This window comes from Symphodus melops (assembly GCF_947650265.1).
Source record: "Symphodus melops genome assembly, chromosome: 1".
Lineage (NCBI taxonomy): Eukaryota > Metazoa > Chordata > Actinopteri > Labriformes > Labridae > Symphodus > Symphodus melops.
The window spans coordinates 15162701-15189995 of record NC_136691.1 but is presented as its reverse complement, the minus strand read 5'-3'; the positions used below and the strand labels follow the sequence as shown (position 1 = coordinate 15189995).

Here is a 27295-nt window from a genome sequence, read left to right as displayed (position 1 = left end):
AGCAACCTTACATTCATTAACGTTGGAGCTTAATTGGACCTTAATGGATCTGTTTGCAAATGAATACCATCTTGTTTTATCAGAGCCCATTTCTATTTGGATGGATCCTTGACAATGCACAGCATATGGCACCAAACATTTCTCAAGATCAATACCCTAAATCATATTATTATATATATTCATTGTTGGAAAATTAAACCAGAGTCCACTGAGTCTTGACTGACATCAAATCATGCGCTTTAAAATACGCCTCTTGTTTTACTAGTCTTAGGGCTCTGGGTCAGGCCCCTCTGTTCCAAACCATCCATTCATATTGTGTCTTTATTAAATCAGCTCATTAGCTTGTTCCTGCACGGCCTGTTCCCTCTTCTCAGTACTAGCCAAGCAACTAAAGCCAATCATATTTTAGCTCTTTAGTGTAGACTTCCAAGAATGCAACTTAATCAAACATAAGTTAGTTCAACAGATGTTCCTCTCTTATTACAGCTCCCTTCTTATACATACATCCCATACTCTGTTACTGCTTTCTGGAGGTTTTCTTCAATCGAAATTCATCTTTCTTGACTCTCTTCAACTCGAATGTCACCATGCTGCATTTGTTTGAGATACTCTTACTTACTTCTTCTCCAACAGTCAAACATATACTGTATCTGTCGACAAAGATTCCTGCTATTTCTCAGTGCCTGAGCAGTCCATGGAATAAAAATACATCTTACCAATTGATGTAGTGTTCTATACAGCAGACTTAGTTATAATGAAAGCAAGACATGAAACACAGCTGCTGTTACTGGTACACTGTGGGAGACAGACAGAGTGTGGTCTGATAACTCAAAAACCTTATCTTACCCCAGCCTGAGTCTGCCATGTGCTGCTTGTGTGTCAAACAACAGAATAACGTAGCTTAGCCACCCAATGATACATGAATAGTAAGATTAAGCTTCTGCTGACGGACTGAGTGTGAAATTATTTGAATCCTCTGTGAGGGGAACAAATGGATCATCTAGAGACTTGTCAAAGAGGACAGTCTACAAAAATGGACTCTCTGGACTGTTACTGATGCTATTATTAGCAGAGAAACCCCAAACATGCCTGCCAAACAACCATAAGAATGAATCCATGATGGAAAGATAAATTAGATGCTGTTCCACATACTGTGGAATACCAATTTCTTGATTTCTGCTCGTACAGCCTCAAATGCAGTATCAGTGAGTTGGTGGGGATGTTACGATTCACTAAAGTCACAATAAAATTCGCAATACAATTCTCCCACAATTTATTTTAGAAAATGAGTGGACAAATGATGAATGAAAAAGATTCCTTTCGGAGCTGCTTTTTACAGTTGTAGTTTTCTTTTTTTCTCTCTCTCTCGCAAAAGGGGAGGTGATTGGAGCTTCTCATTATGGTGTCGATTAAATGGTGCACCATGTTGGTTTTTGCAATATTTGCACACAGTTTCTGTCCTGTCTGTTATCTTCTCACCTCGTTCAATTTCCATCTCGGGGACGTCAAAATGCTTCTACACTTCTGATTTTAAAAGACGATGGTGCGTCCCCCATTTTCAAAATCTTACACTGCAGTTGCCGGCCACCTCTGCTCCACAGCTGCTGACGCTCTCGATATTACTCATTTTTCAGAGTACCGATGTGAACCTTGACACTTTTGAATCGATTAATCACAATTTTACGATTAATCTTTACATCCCCTTGTATCTGGTGCTTTTATTTTAAAGGGTAAGAAACATACAGTAAGTGCGCTGCTATTTATTGACACGCCTTTGACGGCGTAGAGCCAAACCTCGTTTGTGTAAGCAAAAGTCAAAGCGCAACATTTTAAACACAGGTGAATATTACTACTGCACCATTATCTCCACCTCACCCTGTCCAGCTCCCCCTTTTCTCTGGCTCAAAACGGTGCATCCGGCTGCATCTCCAACAGGCTGCTCGGACCGTCCAACAGGAAACAATGAACTCAAGCTGATTTTGACTCACATGCTCCTTTCTCAGTTTGATCAGCGTGTTTTCTGGGTTTTGACTCAGCCAGGCCATACAACAGTGATAGAAATCTTTGAAAAAATTTTACTGTTGTTTTCTCATCAAACTCGTATCAAGTCCTGAGCATCACTCTACATAAAGGAAAAATGGATTAGATGACGTGCAACACTTCAAGCTTAAAAAACGCATCATGTCCCTTCTTTGTTTTTGGTTTCTTTTGTCTCGTTCTCCTCATAATCAGTGGAATTGTAATAAACTAACTGAAGGCTTACACAGTTTTTTCCCCCATACAGTTATTCTATCTTTAAGACTTTCATTTTGAGGTGAGAGGCAGCGGTGGTGCTGCTTTGTTACAGCCTCAGCTCTCAGCAGAGACGACTGCTGCTAAATACAGAGCGGCTTGTGTGTCCCCAACAGTGTAACAGGATCTGGGAGGCCAGCAGGCCATTATCACCAATGTCTGCCTGGTCAACACACTCGTCTAAAGCTCCATCTCCCACGGCAGTAAGTGCTAAAATGCTCCTCCGAGTGCACAGCGTGCTACTTCAAGGTTTAGATCTACCTTTATCTTGTGCATATTGAAAGCGGTTGGTTTAACATTGTGTTATACAATGATTGCACAATGTAATAAAAGGTTGGTTCACAAGAAAGTCTCGCACTAAATAAAAATGGCTGACTCTCTCCAAGAGGCTTTTTGTTTTCACGTCCCTACCAATTTGTTTTACTTGTACATAAAGATAACAGGTTGGTTGCATTAGTGGAACATTTTAAATCCTCACTCTCCATCGCACTTTAGCCTCACAGAAGCGTCTGCCACGGCACCGTTTAATTCCATCATCCAGCTGTCTGGTTCGCATCGATGATAGACGGTGTTACAGGGTTTGCTCCAGCTCCAGGTCCAGCAAATCACAGACCTTCAAATCTATTGATGTTCGAGTGGTCAAGGCCTCCGTCTGACCTTGCACGCTGCTACACTCAGACATGGTGAGAAGAATAGATGAGAAAGCGTGGAAATATTAAGTAACATGCTCAGTCGTATTATGTGTGTGTGTCTTAAGTATACTGTGTGCTGCAATGCACACTTAACATTGTAAATGTCAGTGCTTACAGCTGAAACAAAGTTAATCACAGACAGTTGAGATATATGACCACTGCTTATGCCACGAAATGTTGAATTATGTTTTATAGATGAAATTCAAACTTAGAATTTCCTACCACATAAAACCTTAATGCAGCTTAGTTGGCCTTTCAGGTGCAGCTCAATGCCTCTGTTTGTTTGGCTTATTGGACATTGTGATACACAACCTTTGCAGCAATAAATTCATTAAAGCTGTGTGTCAGTTTATCAGTGAGCCAGCATTTGATTGATGTATGATTGCACGATTGTGGCTGTGCAGTATGATAATCAATGATGTAATGATGCTTGCATGAAACCTCTCGAGATATATATATATATATATATATATATATATATACACACACCACCAACTGTCTCACTCACATCCCACAGAGACTAATTGTAATTCTTGAACCCTTGGCTCACCTGCTTCACAGCTACATAGCCCCCTGCAGTCACAGAGAAATATTAGTCCATCCCTCACAGGCTGACATGCAGGGATCAGTGCTAACCTATGAGCATACGTCTTTCACTGCCACACTGAAACTTAATCTCACATGGCAATGTTATTTGAATCATGGAGTAGGTACCACAAGTGTTTTTCAGTTCTCTCTTAGGATTCAAACCCTTAAGAATGACAGGTGTGCAAATGAGAGCTGATCGTTAGGAGATCAGCAGCTGCATATAAAAGGAAACTTTTGGTGGACAATCAGTGATAATGAGTCTCTCAGAAGGCCTTTGTTAGAAAGACTCAGACAGACCGAGTGTGTGTGTGTGTATTGTTTAAGATATACATAATAAAACATAATAAGTTCTTGTCAGAGTGCTATTGAGGCAACATCACATTAACAAAGCTCTGCCATCCTTGCACCTTTATTTTTGCAGTTTAAATGAACCTATAGGACATATTTCGCTCGGTAAAAGAAGAGTGTTGAGCTTGCTCACCAAACCACTATTACAAGGCACAAACCGCTTTTACTAAATATTTTTTTTAACAATCAAGCATCACATCCCTATCATTTATTACATACATTTTAATCCCCCCCCCCCCCCCCACACACACACACAAGATAAACACTTTTGCCCTTGAGCAACCTCCCACCCCATCAACACATTCCTGCAGACTTTTATACGAGCCACAGCACAGTCTTAAATCCCTGAGTTATCAACATGGTAAATCAGACACGAAGCAAACATAGATAGACACAGTGAGTAAATCAATACAGTCAACAGAACCACTCCTTATCTTTCAACCGTCACTCCTCTGTCTAGGAAGCCCTCTCCAAAATACATTACATACTCTTGGCCCCACATAATCAAAACCTGGTGTCCATATATGATGAAATATTGCAATTCTCCCTATATGTCAAATACTCTATGGGACGCAGGTCAAATATTACCTTGTGCCAGTCTGAGAGGGTTGGTGGGAACGTGACACTTGTACATTTTCTTAGAAAAGTCAGGTGTGTTATCAGATTGATTATAAGAGACAAATGCAGTAAAGCTCACTAATTGGGTGAACATTGAAGACATTTTTTTCTGTGTAAAATGTGAATGAAAATATGTAGCTTACATACTGTACGTGTTGTTCCTCGGGCTCTGCTCTGAGACATTTCAGTGCACAGAGCCATGAAACTGTCTGCCAGTCTATGAGGTCTGAAGAGAGAACTCCCCCACACTCTGCTTTTAGATATGATTCAAGCACACGCAACACACAAGCAAGCACACATGCTATCATACCCATAGCACATTGTGGTATGTCAGTCGCTGAAATAAACATGCCGTCGCACTGTTCAAGCATGTATCATTCGCCCTGACACGCTCTCTCTCTCTCTCTCTCTTTCTCAGTCTGGTCTCAGTTTGGCGCTGTCAATCACACGATCAATTGAGTCAGTGCGAATATATGAAGAAGAGATTGGATACCAATACCGCTGCCCCAAGCTATCGTTTTCATCAAGCGGATAGGCCACAGGGCAAATGGCAGCTTGCAGTGAGAGGTGATTAAAGTAAACGGGTATATGGACTCATTGATTTTCATAAAAGAAACTGCTGCACCATTTGTCATCACTCGAAGACGAGCCATTGATCAGTGTCACGCATCGATGTAACAGCAGGAGCAGGGAACGAGAAAGTAAAGAAACGAAGCGCGGGAAAAAGGTTAGCATGATGGACCCTGAACGGTCGGGCTTGGGCTCTTCAGTCAATTACTCGGCTGATCTCTGCACACACAGATGAATTCCCACTGGTGTGAAGTCGGCCTCCTCATTATTGCTCATGAAGAAGTCGAAGGTGATGCTCGCTCTCTCTTTCTCTCTCCCTCTTTATCTTTGGTATACCTCACCTGCTGCTCCTGTTCCCAGCTAACATGAGACCGAGCCGCTGGACTGGGATGAATGAGGAAGAGAACGACTGAATGAAAGGACAGGTGAAACAGAGACTGCAATGATGAACAGAGGGGCTTGTGTGTGCAGAGGGAGAGTCTTAAGTGGGCCCAGAGATCACTATCTTGATGAAAAGGCCAGAAGAAACACAATGAAGCACCTATGCGATAAAGTTCCCACTTTTATCAGAACCCCAGCAGGAATTTCTCAAACAATTCACAAAGAAAAAATGGAGTAATCTTTCCTGCAGTTTCCAAATATTATTTCTTCTTATTTTCTTTTCTTCGCGTGGTTCCTAAAAGAGCCAAAGACTGAGCAGGGGATTCAAGTTTTGTTATCTCTGGTATTGATCAGCCAAAACAAATAGGAATTGTTTTTTCACTGAGCTTTACAAACAAAACAGAAAGTCTTAAGACATTCACAGTGTTGTGTTTATTTGTCTGTGGTCCCTGTTATTGAATTTAGCTTTGCCAGCTCTTTGTGTCAGCTTTTGTGTTGCACATTATACAAAGAAAAAAAAATCTAAATTAACGGTCCTTTTGTCACACACATTCACCTTGGCTGGTGAGTCAAAAAAATCCTGTCAGTAATATGGTGAATGTCAGCAGCTGTAGAGCAGAGGTGGTTGGTTGTAACAAGCAGGCGTTACCATGGTAGCTGCAAAGACTACAAGCAGGTTTTTAGCCCCACTCACCTAAACGAGTTTATGAGTTTACGAGATGAATAGGTGTTTTCATTGAAAATTAAAGGCATCTTTTTTTAGTCATAATCTTTCTTCACTCACATTTTTTTTTTAAATCGTGAAAGAATCGTACCGTGAACCCGGTATCGTGATTTGCATCGCGAGTTGAGTGAATCATGACATCCCTATGTTAACCTATGAAGCTTGCATTGTTGAATGTTTGATCTGTATCACTTTAAGAAAGTTGTCTTGACCGAGAAGACTGAACTATGAAAACTGTAATAATAAAGGGCAGGGCAGTTTGTTCCCTTTTCTCTTTCTTCACTGTGCAGTTTGTAGTTTTTATTTTCCTTTGGAACTCAGCAGGTGTCTGAAAGTCACTTGATGCCCGCAGTGAAATCAGATGTGACTTTTTCTAAGCCTGCAGAGGTCATCCCAGCAGACCTTGACCTGGCCAAAAATGAACTAGTTCAGACAAGAGCTCTCAGACTAGAAAGCAGAGCTGCTGACAGCAGATAGTCTGTACTTTATTGTTAAAAACAACAATCAGTGTTAAGACAGACATCCAATTGTCTTTCACTTTAGTTCCTACAGACAGAGGTCAATCCATCTTTACCTTCCAGTTAAATAGATGTACTGTAACTTTGTACACCTAAGCACCCTTTTATCAAACCAAAGCCAGGTTTGTTTTAAATGACAGAAGTTGGTCTAGTTACAATATGTTTGCTGTTATTTAGTTATAACTGAGAGCTAACTATCTATCAATCAATCCTTACTTGTTAGCTAATTTATGGACCCAGTAGACTAACTTTTTTATAAGAATGTGTCTATTTCTTTTAGACAGGATCAATTATTTCACTAATACTTTTAGTTCACAGTTAAAACGTTTTATTCATCACTGACAGCTTTCTTGCCCATTATTGTTTTCAGCAAATGCTTCTGTTATTAATTCAGTATTTTAGCAAAACATTCCTGCTAAAGTTCAAGTCTTAATCAACGTCTTTTGGCTATTTTTTAAGTTTCTTATTATCTTTTAGATTAAACAGCTTTTCTTGCAGACTTTCTTAAGCCTGGTTTATACTTGATGTACGCTGGAGCCAGGCCGTAGTGACCTACACTGCCGTAGCAGAACTATATAGTTGTGTGTTGCTGTGTCTGCATAACTCATCAATACTCTGCTCACAAACACATGCTGGCAATCCCATATCTATGCTTGTATATCCCCAGTTTTTGTTTCTGACTGCCTGTTTGTGTTCAGGAAACCGTGGCGACAGAAACCAAGCATATTACTTTGAACTTCCAATGTATAAATATTGAGCTGCTGTTGATTATACTGGCTTGCAGCATTTTTTTCCTTGTGCTGAATTTGAAAAATAGCTGCGATACCAGTAATGTTGTAAATGTAGAAATACTGTCCAATCACAGTGCTTGACGTCTGTTCTATGTGTTTTTATATTTCTGAGGACGTGCACGTCAGGGACCTAGGCTTCTCTTTAGGTACAAGGCTTCATGAAACTCCAGGGTGGAGATGACGCACAAGTAAAAATCAGGCTTTCACAGGACCTAATTTGACTTTCCTACTGTATGCATGGTAATATACTGTTAGTGAACAATCAGTGGCAGTCCACCTATTGACTGATCCCTGTCTTGAATAAGCTATTCATCCATGCAGAACAATCAATGTGTCACTCTCAATATATTGAATCAGTTTTTCAGCCAACAGAGATGAATCCCCTTCACGACTTACCTTGCTGTTTCCAGACTAAATCGGACAGAATTCTGTTTTAGAACATTGTCCCTGAATTATCACTCGGAGACAAAACAGGAATGGACTTTCCATGGAGACATTCAGCAGTCCTTGCACTCACATTCTCAAGTTCGCATGGCTCACACTAATACTAGGATGAAGTATGGCGGGGTTTTAACTGGTCTGATGGGGTTTGTTACTATGGAAACCATAGGGAGGTGAGGACTAGGATCATGCTAACAAGGACAGTAAGACTCTCTGACTCACCATAGCTTTCCATTTGAAAGGACAGAAAGATGACATCAGCCACTAATTAAGACTCCTTTTATCTCAATTGATTAAACATTTTCTCTCTTCTCCTATCATGGCACAAAGGGAAAAAAAGTATACCGTATGTCTCCATTGGTCTAGGGAGTTTGTTTAACTGCAGTAATTGGAGCAGCCTTTTCTCAGATCAATTAGTTGTTCCAGATTGATGCTGCCCAAAGTGATTGAGGGAAGACAAAACGTTCCCATCTTTTCTGCTTTACTGAACTTTTGATTCAGTTGCATTATGTATATGAAACTTTGTCAACCCCCCCCCCCCCCCCCCCCACAGACACACACACAGTCCACCGCAGCATCTGCTCTCAATCAAGCCAAGCAGATGTGATGCTTAAGGCTTCGTCATCTGTGATTCTTCAAATGTTCACAAATCTGCAGAAAGCTATTAGATGTATTGGGAGACTGGCACAGCTTCAGAACCATTTTAAAACTTTAGAGATTTTTGGAGAATTGAGTCTCCCTTTTCCAAAATTACATTCTTTTGGAAGCCGACATTGTTAAGACTCTTAACTTTAAATGAAAATGATAGTCTGCTCTACCTTGCTCGAGATCACAGCTAGCAATTATAATGATCATTTCAAATTCTATATCTTATTTCTGAAACAGAAATCCATTGAATACACGACCACACATGCCTTGTGGCTGAAGAGAGTTTCTCCACTTTCCTCTTTAATTTGTTCCATTTTAATTGGGTTGATCGATATCTCTTCCATGTTTTCTGCCATGCGTTATCATTATATCATATCAATATCAGGTGGTGAGATTGGAAAACGGCTCTTGGGAATTCTGCCTTGGTCACACCAGTCAGCTCCTTGCACCATTAATCACATGAGACCGGTGGATGTCAGGCACGATGGTGTGATTGTTGTGTGTGTTTTAGTGTGTGTGTATGTGTGGATGGGTTTAAGGATAGCTCTCTAGTGCTAAGGCATAAAGAGACAAGTGACCTTTCTTGAGCCTTCCAACTATCCCTTCCAAGCGCAAAGACAAGCCAAAGACTTAATTGGTTTTCAATAGTAAATCTTTGGAGGGTTAGTGAAGAAAATGTCTGATTCTTAATGCTGCTCCTCCAGAGACCACAGAGCTCTCTTCAAGTATTTCCGATCAAATAAGATCAGCACAAAAGGTCTTTTTTTTACTGTGTTGTTTTTTTCTCCACCAAGTAGTGCTCCAGCATGAATTCAAGATCATGGATACTTTTTTTTTTCTTCTTCTTTAATGGTTTTTACTCTGTGTTTGTTCGTGCGTGTGCGCGTGTCTCTCCACAGGAAGTTGTATTACATTTGTAGTTATTTATTTTGCCAGAAAAGTTCCCCCGCTTTCATTCTGGACATCACATGGTTCGGTAGCTGACAGACTACAGGATGTGTTTCATAATTGTAACACTTGAAGGCTGACAACAACTTCTAGAAAAAACATGTCCACTTAACAAGTACTTTAGCCTCATGTGCTGCTTTGAAAATACTTTTTTCTTGAAGGCAATACTTACATCAGAATCGGTTTCTTTGCCAAGTACATACAAGGAATTTGTCTTGGTGTAAACCTCATTATATTAGCTTTTGTTGTGTTCCCTTACTTCTCAAAGTAATCATTTCTTAACACCTAATAATAGGGGAAATCATACAATTAGCATCAGCAAGCCATACCTGATTCTGGAGTCACTGGCTCCATAAAACAGGTTGAATTATTTCCCCCTATTATGTCATTTAATGGACTGCAATTTTCTCTGCTCAAAGGGCCATAGTTCCATACTGCACAATGATCTAAACTAAAGAAACTGGGGCATTTACTCTGGGAAGAATATAATGGCCAGTAATTACTGTTGTAAGTTCAGACTTCTCCTGCCGATTGCTCCTGCGTTTATTGATGGTAAAGTATTAACAGGGTATTTATCCATATGCTCGTAATGTGAGACAGATATAGTCATGTACAACAATCACGAAGACAGTTTGCATGAGTGGAAAGAGTGTCAAAGAGGCTGGATGTCTGATTTGATTTGTCCAAAATGTTCTGGCTTAGCCTAGCTGAGAAAGCAAAGCAATGAGATTATGTTTCGCCTTCCTGTTGAACAAGTATCATTTATGACACTTAATTTTGTTATGTATGTGTGAATCCAATGAAAATAGATCCACATTATTATCGAGTTTGATTCATGTCACTGTTACATTAGAATGCCAAGAATTGTGTTTGGTATACTGTACCAAAACTTCAAAAAAAACTGAAAAAAATCCCCATTGAACATTTTCAGCCATGTTTTATGTTTTTTTATGTCTTACCATGAAGGATGGCAGAGAATTAGAAGAAACGACCATGGATTATGGTGAAAGTCGAGCATTTTTATTTTTCTCTTTTGGTCTCAAACAGAAAAAAAATCCAATTTTGTTGGCACTTTTATCAGCAAATTACAAGTCAAAGGTTTCTCTGATAATCAGCCTTGTGGGTTGTCCATCTTGTTAACAGACAGCCTGCATTTTGTCTAGACTCATCTCCTGCTCTGCCATTAGAAAGCGAGACTGGCTAATTAAGCTTCGAGGTGCCAAAGGTGCCCGCCGTCTGCTGCAAAACCTCTGTGGACTGATAATCATCTTTTTATCAGAAACCAGCACACAGAATCAAGGCCAATCAGATATGGAAGCAACTCTCACATGGAGTGTTCATTTCTCCCTATGTGGCTGTCATTAACACCATGGCATCTTGAAATGGGGTCTCATGATCACTGTGTCAGCTCAAACATACCCCATAGGATTTGATGGCTATTTGAATATTGTTAAATATCCGAGGGCTTGTTTAAACACTCAATAATCCTCTGTTGGCAGATCGGTGGAGCGCACAGATGCCATACCAAATGGGGCTCTATGCAGGGTTGGTAGGTGGCTGGTTGGTTGCTGGTTGGCATGGTCCGGCCTGGCAGATGGCGTGGGCATGTCGGGACAGCGGGCTCTCTGTGTGACAGCGAAGCTAATGATGGCAAAGGGCTAAATGATGACTAGAGAACGTGGATAAATCACTATTATCACCACACGATGCTTACCAAGGATTGTGAAATGTTTGCAGTGGGATTTAGACACCCAATTATGGTTGTTTATGTTCAGAATGACATCATCCAAGGCTTTTTCGCTCTCTATGAGCCGAACAGTAGCGTGTGCACTTGCTCAACAGCGTGGTGCTATACAAATCTTTCCACAGACCTTGATATCCTGAGCTCAAACCTCCTGACCCTCCTCACTGGCAACAGGCGCTCTTATGATCGAGTTCTGCTTTTCTACAAAATAATGAGCTTTGATGTGAGGAATATCCAGTTTCAATGTTTACACTTCCAGACTGTAGACTTTACCTGCACATTGGATCTTACAAACGCCCCTCGCCTCGCCTCACCTCAACAGCAGCCATGAATGGCTCAAAAGTGAAAGTAAAGTCACAATCAAAAAAGCCAAAAATAAATTGTTTGAATCCAGATTTCCCTGTAGAAGCACTCAGTCATCTCTTTTTTTACGCCAAGTAGAGTAAGAATCTTTTTCCTTTTAAAAAGGTCATATATCTTAGATCTCTTGGGCATATTCTGTTCATATCAAATTAATAATAAAACATTGTGAAGTGAGGCTAACTAACTTTGCCCTTCAGATAAAACTGTGCTTGGCCATTAGCCTGTCAGTCATCTTAGTGATGTTAAAAGGTGCATTTGAATTGGCAAAAACTTCTTTAACTCTCTAAAGAATGGGGTTGAAGCCTAATTTATTCCATGCTCTCTCATCCTCTGCCTCCTGATCCACACTTTTGTATTCACTAAGCCACCTCACTTGGTTTTATCCAATCTCGCAGATTTGGTTTAAGTCCCTTTCATAATGTCAGGCCATGAATGACAAAAATAACTTTATCTCCTGTTTCTCTGGGACTCTGTGGAACATGCAGTTTTACATATTTTGGTTTTTCCTTGTGCAGTTTACCATAGCTAAATGTAGTTGTGCACAGACCACATCATTGCCCCTTTCTGTGAGTTGAGAAAGCTGACAGGCAAAATGTTGTTTCTTTCTACTATGATGCTTTATTTTTTTTGCCTGGTGCACAAGACGTGTAGCGTCTCATGCTCTCTACTACAAGTACTGCTGTGAGTCATACATATTAGCAGTCTTCCATCAGCAGAAAACAGCCCCTTCGCCTCACTATTGCTTTATACAGCATGTCGACCATTTCTGATATTACACAGCCCTTCTTCAGTCCTGTAGGAATGTCCTCCAATAAACCCAATTGGTTCAGGTTAAGAATTACCAAAGTTGTCATTGGGGCTGAAATCTGCTTAGTGTCCTTGGAGCAGAACCCAGAGTGTTTCTTCAAAAAAGGAAGGAAATGGGAGGGGGTGCAAGTGAAGATGGTAAAAATGAAAAGAGCTAGAGGGAGAGGACATGTGCTTCCTCCTTACGACAGCAGCAGCGGCAGAGCATCTATGGCCCGAAGGCTGCACTGTGCCAACAGGGACTCGTCTGAATTATTTACTTCTGGACCCTGTCAGAGACATTTCCCCTGAGGGGCCTCTCTCCATGGGGCTCCGGGCTCTTGGAGGGCGCGAGCTGGGTGCCAGAGGGGGGACTGGAGGCTGGAAATGGCCTTCTTTTCCAAACACTGATGTACTTTGAGGCTATGCAGGCTGCTTAGAGGAACAGAAGTTGCCTTTGATTAAAGAGCTGAAAGTGAAATCAAACTGAGTTCATTTTAGAAACAGTGGAGAAGACAGAGCGGTGGGCTATTGTAAGGCCGAAACTTTTTTTTTCCTGGTTAGGATTTTGTTGGGGGGACTTTTCAGTTAATCTTGCCAGTGAACATAAATTATTAACCATATTTGGATTTTGTGTCAGATTTCCAGCGTGCTTTGAAATATCTCTATTGTTTCAGGGTATAATAATGTGGAAAGTTTCCCACAAATCAAGAAAGTCTTGACAATACCACCAAACGAGTACGCCATTGAATTCACATGGATTCATTGGAAGTTCCTTTTTGGCACTTCTGAAAAAACAGGATACTATTAATTTCCAATGTGAATGCACAGTTGTCTATGTGTTAGTACCTCTACTGCTGTGTCAGCTAAATACCTCTTAACTTACTACTGGGTCAACAGGTCAACTTTCTTTGTCTGTTACTCGATAACTCTGAAATCTGACTCCTACTACTCTGATCTCCAATTCTTCTGCTGCAGGGCTGAGCGCTCACTTGCCTTAAAAGAGACATCAAAAATAAAGGTGGAGCATGGCGCAAGCAATGTTACAGTAAGTGTGTGTGCCTCGTGGTTTAACACTGTTAACGCCAACAAACGTTGTTCTTCTGCCAGCTTGAAACATTATCCACTTTGTACATATTAGGGACGTGACAGCTATTGATTTGTCTATCATCTGCAATGTATTTCCATTCGTACAAATAACGCTGAAATTTGAAAACTTTTTGATAATTTCTTGTCATTCTTCTCCCCAAGGAAGTACAATTTCAGGATCCCCAAAAGAATGTAGCAGATAGTAATTTGCTCCATTAATCTCTTGACTGGTCCTGTTCTGTCTATTTTCCAAACGTAGCGTGTTTATCAGATCTCTGTGTGGCTGCATATTTATCCGTGTCTTTCAACAGATGCCAGGGTACACGCACGTTAACTTGAGTGTGCCGTACAAGTAGCATTTTGATCCCTGTCAGCAACTGTTAAAACGACAGTCTGCCCACGTGATATTTCTTCACGACTTTCAGGGTAATGACTGTACTTATGTACCTGCCAGTTTCTAGTGCCTGTGAGCTGTTTTTAGTGCCACCCCTGACAGACTGCCACTTGATGGACAGCTTGAACAGAATGGGGTACATCCACCTCGAACAATATGGATGACTCACAGAGAGTGGGCTGCTGTAATGACTCGAGTACCTGGAGCACACTGAGACGGACAAAGTGCTTTGAAGTGAAGGGGAAAAACAACAACAAGATAATGAGGAGAAATTTTAAGTCCTATTTCTAATTGAACTTTTGGTTTCTTCTTTTTACCTTACGTGTTATTAATTCCATAGTCATTTTTTTTTTAACTTTAACTCAAACTAGTCATTCGCCCAGGCGGCTGTGACTCAGTTAGTAGAGTCGTCGTCTCTCACCTGGAAGGTTGGGGGTTCGATCACCGGCTCCTGCGAGCAACATGTCCGATGTGTCCTTGGGCAAGATGCTTAACCTTGAGTCGCTCCTCCTGCTGCGGTATATGGCGTATGAATGTGTATGCAGGTTGCTGGTCTTACGGTCGACCGCTTGGTGATTCTCTGTGCCTTTGAATTGGGGATAAATAAAGTTGAAAAAAAAAAAAAAAAAGTCTGAAATGTTTTTCTGCTCATTTTCGGCAATTAATTTTGCTCGTGGTTATGCCAGTGGATAACATCACACTTGAATTCTCAGCCTTGTTTTTGGCAGTACGTCATCTAATTACACAAGACACTCTTCATGCTCTTGCTCACATTCTTCAGCCAAGTCAGAGCGCTGCGTGTCTGATTTGATTGCCAGCTCAGCTGTCTGACTTGTGTGTCACCGAGTTCCCGCTCTTGTTTGGTGCTCGTTCTAATGAGAAGTGCTGAGCTGGTGAGTCACAGCACTTGATTATTTTTCTCCTGCTGGAGTTCGTGCAGTGTATCCGAGGTCAGCTCTTTCCTGTCTGTGCCTCTGCCTTCCTGTCTGCCCTATGTGAGCTCAGCCAGCGAGTGGATGAGTGCACGCTAGGTAGACTTCTTCCACCTCATCAAACCTGCCCCTTGCCCCTTCTGTCTCTCCATCTTTCCTTCAGCGTGAGTCAAACACAGCATGACCATCCTCTCGCCCCGTTTTCCTCTCTCTGTCTATTCCCTCTTATTTCCTCTAAATATCTGGCCCTTGGGCTCCAACCTCTTCTAAGTTGCTCACAAGCACTCCTGTGAGTACGCACTCGAGTGTATGAACATATGAAAATTTAAAACTTCATTTAGCCCATTTACACATGTGCCCTTGAAGCAGAGTATACTGCATCTTTTATTCCCAGAAATTAAAGCGCAAAAGAACTCCCCATAATAGAGATGCGGCTTCACAGTCTCCTCTGAATAATTATTAATGTGTCCTGCTCTCCAAGTGTTTATGTTTCTTCTTAAGCCATGCAGGGAGTTTGTATCTCTGCAGGTTTCTTATTGCTGCTGTTACTCAGATGTCTGCTTTTTTTTCCTTTTCTTTTTTTTAAATGAATGATCATTTAGAATGTTAAAATGTTTCTGGTATTGAGAAGTTATAATGTGGCTTCCAAAATATTTAGAGGCTCAAACAGGTTTAAAACATTTTAGGGCACATTTTATGTTTGCCCTTCAGTCATACTTATTTACAATCACCACAGGATCAATTTACGCCTTCTGCTCTCGTTCCATATCTGTTCAACTTCCTCCTCCCTCACATTTCCTGTTTCTTCTTATCTGGTAAAAACACAGTGAAAAAAGATCTTGATCTGACTAATGCACGTGTTCGTTTTGAAGCGTGTGATGGAAAGGCTATAAATACCATGTTTCTTGAAATGTTGGGTATTTTTTCAGTTCATACACCTTGATTAGCTTCCAGATTATAGAGACCACATGGTAGTGGTTATACCACAACCAGATATCCAGATTATAGATCTTACTTATCATCCAGTAAGATCTATAATCATTTTTTTTGACACATTATGAATATTGTATAATAACAAGCAAACAGCATCACATGGCTTTGCATCAGCTATCTATGAAAGTCCAGTGTGATATGTAAGGACTAGTTAAAAAAAGGTAGACATATGTAGCCTCTTGTCTGCTCAGGATAGATGTGAAAGCAAGACTTGTGTTTTGCCTCCCCCCTCTCTCCTCCTGCGTTCTTTTAAATCTCCTCCTGCGTTCTTTTAAATGTCGAACGTTTGACTCAGTGCTTAACTTTGCAAGGGAAAATGTAAACATGGGCTCCTTTAGTCTGTGTAACATCAATTGATTATTCAGGAACATCACCCAGTAAAAAGGATGAAAAACTGAGAATAGCTACATCCGAACGCTGGGTTTTACCTCTCTATGACTATAGGTCATATTGAGAACATCCTCAAGACAAACAAACTTCTTAAACCACAGTGTTCAGGGTTTAGTTCACTTACCTGGCTGCTTCAGTAGCTTTAAGCAAATTCAAAAATAATAGAATACTTTGTTTAAACACCAGTTTGTTTGTTTGTTTGTTTTTTCAGCTAATGTAGTGCTTTGAGGTATTGAGGGGATAGTTTTGAATCTTGGGGGTCATCCAATCGTAGCATTCTTCATGTTTTAAAATATTCTATATTTGTTATATTTGTATATTTGCTATATTTGCTATATTAAAGGTCACATATTGTGTATAATACAGTTTACCACGTTTTAATAACACAAATATGTGTCCTGAGTTTGTCTACAAACAGGGGAATTACGAGAAAAGATGGAGGTGTTCTCTTTGTGACATCACAAAGGGCAGTAACCCCTTCCCCAAGTGGGTGAAACTCCTACAGCTAGATGTTTGTTCTGTGTCTTAGTCTGCCTGTAAACAATTGGTCATGGTGCAAGCCCCAGGGGTCATGGTCTGACACAGTTCACTTGCATTTCCAAATAGAGCCACATAAGTTTAAACAGGGCTGGAACAGAGGGCTTTATAGATGCTACTGTAACACATAAAATCAGAGTGGATTATTGCCAAGAAACTTAAAAAAAAACATGTTTTAAGGAGCTCTGAGACTTATTTAAACTTATTTTAAAAAAGTGTCATTGTGACCTTGAAAGCATTAATCCTGTAAATGTTGGCTGAACCTCACGGTTTTATATTAATCTAAAAATATTCTTGTCACTCCACATCTCATGTTACTTTTGGTGCCAGGGTAAAGCAGATTTACCTGCAAGATTGTCCAATTTTCTCCTCATTTCTAGGACATCAGTCTCCTTAAAGCCCTGCAGTCCTCATACGCGCTGAATAGAGATTCTTCTCTCATTTGTTTGTTGGAGAGATTGCAGTCATGCTGCCCATAACATGAACAAAAAAAAGCTGTTTAACCATGCTGGAATATCAGACTTTTAAAAAAAGTCTTGTGGAAGATATATTTTTTTAAGGACTTCATAACGAGTATTTTAAGCTGTCATCACCATTTTCTTGAATGAGGTGCATATTAACTATTTAATAAGAAGACACACCTATTCACTCAAGCATTTATTATTTAAAGAAAGTGGTGGAGGTGTTCAAACTGGTGGCCCACTCTTTTTTACAGCTAACAGATGTTTTAAATTGTTATATGTGGGGTGGCAGACTAAATAAAGGTCTTGCTCAGAGCTGCAGTCAAAGCTTTCAACTTTAACTGTCAGACATGCATTGTTTTTGTCACGATCCGGGTAGGAAACAGGGAGGAGGACCCAATCGCAGAAAATAATAATTTATTTTAACAAAAAGGCAAAAAAACAAAAACTTACTTAGAAAAACCAAAATCCAAAAACCACCAGGCGAAAACACAGGGAGCAGGGAGAAGCGAGAAGCAGCAACCAACAACATACGAAAGACACCGACAATGACAATGACAGCGACAAGAAACTCAGGCAAACACAGAGACTAAATAGACAAGGGGTAATCAGACGCAGGTGAGACTAACGAGACAGGTGAGGAACATCAGGGCAATCACAAAGGCGGGAAACACAAGGAACAAAGAACACAAGACCAGAACACTGAAGACAAGTACAAAGTAAAACCCAACACTGACACCACCAAAACCAGATATACAAAATAAAACAGGAAACACTAAAGACTAGACTTAAAACACAAGACAGGAAATAAACTAACAGGCAACATAGGAGGACACAAGGATACAGGGAAACACACTAGGGACTAAAGTAAAACACACTAGGAACATACATACACAGAACACAAGGGAAATAATGAAAACTAAAACAAGATTAAATACAGAACAAAACCAAACCATGGCAGTTTTACTCCACTTTAACATTTCCATAAGGCACTTTAAAAATGTCATTCTTGTGAAGGTGGATGTCTTGATATTTTTAAGCCCAAGCATCTTTGTTGTTGTTTTTTTTCTTTTGATCCAGCAAGCAGCAGTCAAGCTTACATTCAGAAACCCTAACCAGGATGCAACCCCAGTGTTGACATATGAAGCAAATACAAAAAAAAAAAACCCTCTGTTCATGGCAGTGGCCACTTGAGGCTTACTCTAAGGTTTAAGTTAACCCAACCACTTCTCATGTTAAAATGTCCCCATGACAGCAGAAGTGAACATTTATAGCCTGGTTCAAGAAAGAAATGCTAAGCGTTATACATAATTTGGCCCTTAAAGGCCTTTATGTTATGTTTCATCATTTGGAATATGCTAGCTGGATGATGTGCGAGATTAACTATATTTCAGTCACCCAGACATCCATCTGGCCCGCCTTAACTCCACCTCACTGCCTGTGTCTCAGTAAGTTGATAGTTGGAGTCAGCATTCCCAGCTTGGTGACAGCCACTGTTGGGTTTCATGAATCCTCTTTGGAAACCAAATGGGGGATATCACTGGGACATGCTTTATACAAGGTATGAATAAACTGTAGTTTGGCACTCAAAGCAAAGCAAGCTGTTTGTTTGAATTTTGTATTTCACTTTTTTTTTTTTTTGCCTCAGGCCTAGAAATGTAATGTTTTTATTTTACTTCATTTGCTTATTGGAATTCACAGTTTTGTTTATAAAATGATAAAAGTTTGTAGAAAAATCGTCAACCATGCCTCAGGATTGTCTTGTTGTCCAGTTTCATTTAAAGGTCCCATATGATGCCCTTTTTGGGGTTCATATATCTAATTTATGTGCATACTTAAATATGTTCATATCGCTAATGTTTGAAAAAAGCGTCTGTTTTCATGAACTGCCGCTCCATGCAGCCTCTCTCGCCTACTTGAGTTTGCAACGCTCTGAATGCCCAACGATCAGGGTCCCCAAATGGGCCAAGTCTGATGTGATTGGTTGGCCGTTTGGTTCTGTTGTAATTGGTCATGGATGCAAACATGGGCTTGCAGCACGAGCTTGGTCTTGCAACAATGATTCAATGGGCTTGGATCAGTGATGTCACACTGGCAAGACATCATACTGGCAAATTGTATTTCAGGGACCGAGCATTACATGCAGCTACTGCATGACACCTGGAAAACACACCAAAGAGCATGTAAAACCATAAAAAAGCATAATATGGGACCTTTAAGCGTGGACAGCAGAAAGTGTTATTTTGCATTGAAATTATTCATGATCAAATTAGAGTTATAGCTGTTGTGTAACTGCTCTGGAAAAATGAATAACTGTTACTTCATTTCTCTATGCCTCATTTTCTTATTACCAGTGTGTGTAAATGTTAGACCCCTCCCTCAAGACATGAAAACGGCTGACTGTCAGCACAAGTTACTGCTGATGCGCTGGCATTTGAGAAAATGGTTTGATATGTGCTGTCCATCTCCCCTCCGTCTATCCCCTCTGTCTCCTCGTTTCATGTCTCACTGCCTCGGGGTTAATGAAATGCCCCTATTAAAGAGCTGGAATGAAAGATTGCGCAGCTTTTGCCCTTCACCCACGCATTTTCTCAACCTACCAAGACTTCGAATTCATGAGTGCCAACGACTCATCGTCACTGGCAAGTGTATTCAAGTCGAGAGCTAAAGATACAAAAAAGAGAATGATTTGGATTTGAAGAGCACAGTTCAGATCATCAAGGTTCCCTGCTCACACTCACACACATCCTTGTACAGGACACTCTGCATCCTTGAACTCGCACACAGTGTTAACAGATGCTTCATTGATGGACAGAATCCAGAACAGCTGCATTACAGGCAGGAGAGCCGGATGGATGAAAAGAGATATTTAAGAACTTGGCATCATCTTGGTAGCAGACCAGTGGCAAAATCCTCTTATTTTTTTAGAGGTTGTTTTTTTGGGTTTAAGGCTTCAATGACACACACACACACACACACACACACACACACACACAACCACACTTGGTTCCACACAGTGTTTAGTGATGCATCACCCGACAGCTGACTGATGAAGCGCTGACCTTTTACTCCTGGCCTTGTGGGCAATTCCCCGCCTTGTGAAACTGTGGTGGTCTGCATCCTCTGACACTTGAGTGCTCAAATGAGTTATGACCATGTGGGAGAATAATAAAAAAAAGAGCAGGGACAGTGAGATGCACATAAGTATTTTTGTTTTTTCTTTCAGGGGGTGGGGGGGTGCAGATCGAGGAGAAGAAAGAAATGGACACTCCAGAATCAAAAACTGACCTCTTTCGCCTCTTGCTCATATTCACGGTCTTTGAGTGGCAACACAACGCTGATGCTTGTGACAGGTGGAGAGTTTCACCCCGAGCTAGGAAAACTTGTGCGACAGTTCTCAAGCTAAGAAAGTTTAAAACATAAAAACGTCTGAGTTGTAATGGGGGCAGACAGTTTTCCCATCGTCGTGTGAAAGGCTGCAGATACCAAGGCTGAGTGTTTGATCAGCAGAAACACTTTAAAGCTGCACTGCAGTGTGCCCCCGTCTTCGAAATTCTCCGTACGGTTGCTCCCCCACTGTGAGGGTGCGGGGTGCACACATTTGTTCATAGCTGTACTTTGTTTATTTGCGTATCTGTTTGTTTGTAATTGTGTGTGTATACATCTCTACAATCCTCTTAGCTGCAGGGCTCTTTAACTTGCCACGTTTTTTTTTACACTGCAATCCTGTAGAGTGTTTTTGAAATGCTGATTTTTTTATTATTTTTTTTCGGCTCAGTTAGTATTCTGATGGAAAAAAAAAATCAATTTCCCATGCAGTGAGCGTGAAGCTGGTCTCAATGCACTGATAACGTTTACATGGACAGCATACGACGTCAGGACATGAAAAGACTGCCTATGTGTGAGAACAGAGAAAACAACCCTATCATCTCCACGTTGTGTACATGCTCGTGTCTTTGATATCTGCATGAGAATGTGAGTCCTACATTTTTATGACTGTTTGTGCGTGTGCATGCTTATTGATTTATAGGAAGGTCACTTGCAGGAAACGGTTTTAGCCTGGAGAGAAATATGGGGCTGTGTCTTCTAATGGCATCAATGTTCCAGTGCTTTCTGTCTGTGTAAGTTATGACATGGCTAATGTTTAAAACATGCTCTGCAGATGCAGCGTGACCCCTCTTAAATAAATGACTGCAAGAGAGTTGTCTTAGGATTAGCTCTGCTGTGGGGGAAAATGCTCTGTAGACTCTGTGACTCATGCCGGCTGATGAACAACAACGTGCACGTATCAGTAAATAGACACACACACACACACACACACACACACACACACACAAACACACACGGGTAAAGCCTTCATTCAGCAACAGTTAAATGAAAGAAAGGCAACTGACTAAAGGCAGCTCATCATGCAGCCTTGACTTCAAGTCCATTCCCCTCAAATGGGTAAATAAGTGACCAAGCGTTTGTCTGCACAGCATCTGTGTGGCACAATGGACACATCACTCCCAGCTTGATGTGCCATAATTTCCTCACAAATGCCTGAGGTTTGTCTCTGCCCCAGCAGCAGCACCTTACCGCTCCGTCAGTTAACAAGGATAGCCAGCAGCAGGAGAATTGGTGTCCTGCTCGTAACCTACCCTGCTGCTCTGCAGAGTCACAGCGCCATATGCTGCGATGTGCTCCTTTGAATACTGATGTGAAAGCTGGATGTCTGAAGTTCAAGCCCCTCCTGCTCAAGCGAGGTTATGTTTATCTCTACCTGGGGCTCTCAGGGGTTGACAGGGCCGTAATTGGTTGACTTGTTAGATGAAAGCGAAGGACTGATGAGGTCAGATGAGGTGATACACAGCAGATGATGATATCTGACTGTGTACTCCGGGTTCAAAATGCCGTTGCATATTTAAAACATGAGATATTGACTATTTTACCCGCCCGAAAAGCTTAGACTCTAAAAAAAATCATTGCATAAACTTTTCGCTCTTCTTTCAAGTGCAGATGCTTGAAAGTATGACGAGTGCAACAAACTGCACAGCCTGGCAGGGTCAACCAAAGTGCAGGCATCCTCAAGATACCAACCCAAATGGCTCTTTTTCACGCTCTGTGCTGTGAACTGTATATCTCGTGAGATGTGCAACATTAAAGAGAGAAACAGAAACTGTAACATCAGTTTGCATCCAGCAGCACCTTCTTGAACAAGGCACCGTTGACTTATTCAAGCAGCTCGTCTTGATGTCTAATCAATTATTTCGAGTGGCCCGGCATATCTCTTTTTAAAGAGCACTACAACAAACCTGAAACACAGACAACAAAACTGTGAATTATAGTGTGAGGACGCCTCTTAAGTGGATCTCTATCGGGGTTGACCTAAGGTTTTAACATCTGGCTGCAGCACATTAAAGTGAAGTGTTCACTGGCGTGTTCGCAGGTAGTCAGGTCATCATCCATCATTCATATTGACATTTCCTTTGATCCGATTTTTCACGGACAAACTGTCAGATGTGTGTTCGCATAAATGCACATACACACAGATCTGACAGTTTGTCTGCGGGTCTCTGCTTCTCTCCGAGCTAGAGTTTAGTCTTTGTGTGTATTTGTATTGTAGACAGTGTAGACAGGCGCCGGGTTGTGGGTTTTATGACCAGAGGGTGTGGCTGACTTCACTTTGCCAATCTGAATCTTTTTGCCTGACAGAGTGTGAAACAGTTGGAGCGCTTGGCTGACGACAGGTGGGGTGCCTGTGACAAACTCGGGCAGGAAGAGGAAGTCTGTTTATTTCCTCGGGCTATAACTCCACCTGAATGCTAAGTGACCAAGGAGTTCTCCTGCTGACACACTGCAGCTGCAAACATGCTCCTCGTATGCCTGAATAAACACACTCTGTCAAGCATGGCTACACACATTAACGACAGACATTCACACGCATACACTCTAGAAATAGTCCACTTCCGCATCTCTCATCCATGACTATGCTGTACGAAGGATTAGCCATCTCTCTCAGTTAAGTATGTTGTGCAACGTAAAACCATCCTCTTCCTTTTACTGCACCGTCAACCCAAATCCCATCCGACTCCCACCCAGGGCTCACCCAGAGCACAGCCTGGCTTTAAATCTCCCATCTTTGTGGCATCTGGGACCCCAGGCCTGCCTCCAAAGGCTCCCACAGTGCAACAGCACAAATTACATTTCACTCACATGGCTGAGCCCAACCCTCTCTTTTCGTGGCTTTTCTTTATCTTCATCCATCCATCCTCCTCCTCCTTCCGTCCAACAGGGCCCCTGACATCAGCTCCTTTCGCTCACATAACTGCTGATTTTTCTTCAGCTGACGTGTTGCCAGTGTCACAGCTCCTGCTAGATCAGGCCTGTGCTGACTGCTCTCCCAAGGAGATGCGCTTCGTGCTCTGCTAATGGGCTACAAGTAGCATCAGAAAATAATGGAATTGTATTGACGTTCAAGTGCGGTTACAAATAAAATATGCATCTTTCTGTTGTCTCGTCTGTTCTCAGAGGCCTTTCGTCTTCGGCACAGCAGCCCTCAAAGTGTACTTTGGCACAGGGCGTTTTAGCAAATTGAAGGTGGCTTTTTACGCTTTGATTGATGGGCCAGATTGTTTTCACAATACGCAAGAGAACAGTGATAGATCAGCGCTCTGCGTTCAATTGATAGTAGTCAAGTACAAGATTGTGTGACTCCAACATTCCGTCTACAAAACACTGGAAACACGTGTTTTTTTTCTGAAGAAAAGAAAATGACTTGACTAAATAAGCATTCGTATGTGAATAAACCTTCCAGAGATGTCCTCTCCTCATTGGATAAACAGAAGGCCAGGATTACATAACGGGTTAAGTGAAGAGCTGCAATACAGATCATTTCATGATACTGAACAATAATACACAAGAAGATAATGCACAACAGTAATATTGTGGAAGACCATCATGATTTACTGACAATAACAAAGTGTTTGACCTAATTTAAGGAGTTCTGGTAAAAGTTGGAAGCTTTTATGAATACAGCAAGTTCTCTGTTCATTAATTATTCAAATGTAAGCCATGAAGAAAGACTCTCTGAGCAGGATATATAGATCGGACATACAGCATGTTGCAAGAAACAAGTTACAGCAACTGCTAGCACCAAATCTCTGAATCATCTACAGATTGTTGATTGATGATAAAAAAATATAGGACTCACATTCTCATTTAAGCATCTTAAATGAGCAATCCACGACTTGCTATCCAAAACAGAAATGTAGTCCCGTTTCTGCAAACTTTCCTGGTCTAGGTGTGGTAACATCTGCTGAATATCAAAATCTGATGACACAATAATGCTGCTGTAGCAAGTCTTCAGTCGGATATTTATTATGATATTTCAAAGGAAAATTAAAGACTTAAAAAAAAAACATATATTAAACAAGGAAAGAACATTGAGTTGAGACGGGTATGAGCTCAATGATGTGACCTTAAAGTCCCCCCCCCCCATGAAATAAAATCATTTCACCAGTGAGACGTTGTAAACTAAAACATTTCAAACTCGCAGTACAAATGTGATTTTTTTTCCTAACCTTTTCTAATGGATTCAAATGTTTTATGGGTGACGATTTGCCAAGTTGTTTCTTTTATTATTCCTGTTCCCCGAAAATGAAGGTCACCACAGTCTGACAGTGTCTGCATTCTCTATATCATTTGTCTATCACCTTCTGCCTTCTCATGTCTTGACCTGGGGAAACTGAAATGCTTCCGTACATCAGATTTGAGGGATTCTTGAGAAATAGTGTCTTTAATCCATTTTTACTCGAATGAGGCAGCAAGCAGAGCACATAGGATGATGGCCTCTGTAGTTACTCCTTCCCTCTTGAGACACTTGAGTTCTCGCGGTATCGTGAAATACACAGTACTGTAACATCCCTCGTAAACAGTTGTAACTACATGTTTTTTCTGCTGCAGGAGTTGAGTTTAGGCCACTGATGATCACGTTTCTTTGGCAGGTGTTGACCGTGGAAGATGGAAGTTTGTAATATTATACAGTTTAGCTTCATCCAGTGCAATTCTTTTAGCATTCTGTTCATAGCTTTGAGAACAAAAAGAGGAAGTTGTGTATGTATCACAATCCAGCCGAGTATTACTGTGAATGCTAACGTGATAAAGCATCCGGAAAGATTCTTCAAAAGGGAGAATTTACAGCCTCAGAAAAAAAAATCAGGATGATAATAACAGGCGCCTCTAAACCATGCAATTTGATTCGGGGGGGGGGGAGTGAGGGACATGTAGAGGACATCTATCAGCGTGACACCGAACACAATGCTTTTGTTTGATTGGTAAAATTAGTGGGAGCTCATTTGCTTTCACTGCAAAATCCTTTACAGGGCTTTTTTTGTTGTGTTAATTAAGCTGGAGCAACCATTTTGTATGCTGCTTGCGTGGCAAGCCCCAAAGGAGAGAAAAGATCATTGTTATTCTAGTCTCGCTCCTCAGAGGCATTGTGATTTGTCTTTATATGATTTTCAACCAAAATGAGCTGCGTAAATGTATACTTGCTAAAACTGCTTTGGACCTCTGGATAAATGACTCTGTGAATACAAATGTTAGAGAGTTCTTCTCTGTGACAGCTGAAATGTTGACAGCACCCGGTGTTTAGTCAGAACAACAAACTTGATACAGCAGACACATTTAACCTGCTGAATTTCTTGCATAATGAAGGTTCTCAGGGTTTTGAAGTTTCTAAATCTCATTGAAGCTCCTTCGCATAAATTTACAGAATTTGTAAAGGTGTTCACTGAAACCTTTTCTGGGCGAAATGGAATCCATCCTGAAGAAGATTTTGTTGGATCTGCTTTACATTCTTATTTTATATATTTTACTACTATTTTTTGTATATTACGATCTTTTAAAGTTGTTCTGAAAATGTGATGAGATGTGAGGACGTTCTTCTGAACGGAATTCAAACTGGAAAGTAAGAAACCATTGGGCTGGATCTATCCTGGATTTGAAGACCTTCATTCATAGTGAATGGAACAACCTGCAGATATTGTCCTTTGTGCATCAAAACGTGAAAGTCAACCAATTGTACCAGTGAGTTCACCAGGCTCATCCTTTCAATATCACGTCAACACCTCCAGCTCCTTGAATTGCTGTACACTTAAAAAACATCTCACATCACAGCGTGGTTATTTTTGTTTGCTTCTCTCATAGCCTGTAATGTTGAAGACTGAAGTCCCAGCTGAACCTACTGGGGTTGAAGTGTGTCACCTCGCTCCTCACGCTGTCTGCCTTAGACAGCTGAGCTCTCATTAATCACACAAATCAGCAGAGAGATGAGGTGTGAACGACTAAATGCTGGCAGGTCTTGTTTCAGTTCAGTGCATTCAGAAGGCTATCAAATTAAATCAAGTGTAAAAAAAAAAAAAAAAAAGTGAAACAGAACAGCACTGTCTTACTTCCTTAGGAAAAGCATACCCTGTCATTTTCCATGGTCTGTTTTATGTCATTTGCCTTTCCACTGAAAGTCAAAACTGAAGCTCAGTTGTTTTGTGTTTGTCTCATTTGTGTTCAGGAAGCAAAACTGCGTGAGCTCCTGGATGTCAGCACCCTGGCCGGGAAGATGGAGAACAGGATGCTGACGGTGGTGAGCGGCACAGACATGGTCAACATCACCTATTTGAACTTCATGGCCTTCACAGAGGAGACAGCCAAGGTAATCCTTCTGCTACTAACGAGGGGAAAATCAGCTATTGAGTGCATTATAGAAGCTACAGGATGAATAGCACCTTCCTCCAGCTTTAATCATGTCATTGTTTTCATGAAGTTGTCCCATTCATGTCTGTGAAATCAGTATCTTTCCCCAAAAGAGTGTGTCAAGGTTTGAACTGAATGAGGTGATAAACATGCAGCGATGGTGAATGACTGTGGAGACAAAACAGGATATAAATCACTTTCTAAATGCACACAAAACAAAGTTTAAAGTAGCTGCTTGTTCTGTTTAATGATGGTCATGCTAAAGATTTTGTTTTAATTAATCAGAAGAGATATGGACCTGGTCATTTATTCATA

General features: G+C 41.0%; 1 protein-coding gene across 4 annotated transcripts in view; it reads left to right on the top strand.

Annotated features, from left to right (window-relative positions):
• plcb1l (phospholipase C beta 1-like) overlaps positions 1-27295 on the top strand; it is a 114208-nt gene that overhangs the window by 37659 nt on the left and 49254 nt on the right. For all 4 annotated transcript variants that reach the window (XR_013781414.1, XM_079370574.1, XM_079370573.1 and 1 more), the window contains exon 4: positions 26799-26939. Coding sequence is in view for 3 of the 4 variants with exons in the window: in XM_079370574.1 (XP_079226700.1) it covers positions 26799-26939 (141 nt within the window). In the remaining variant the exon portion in view is untranslated. The remainder of the gene's footprint in view (positions 1-26798; positions 26940-27295) is intronic.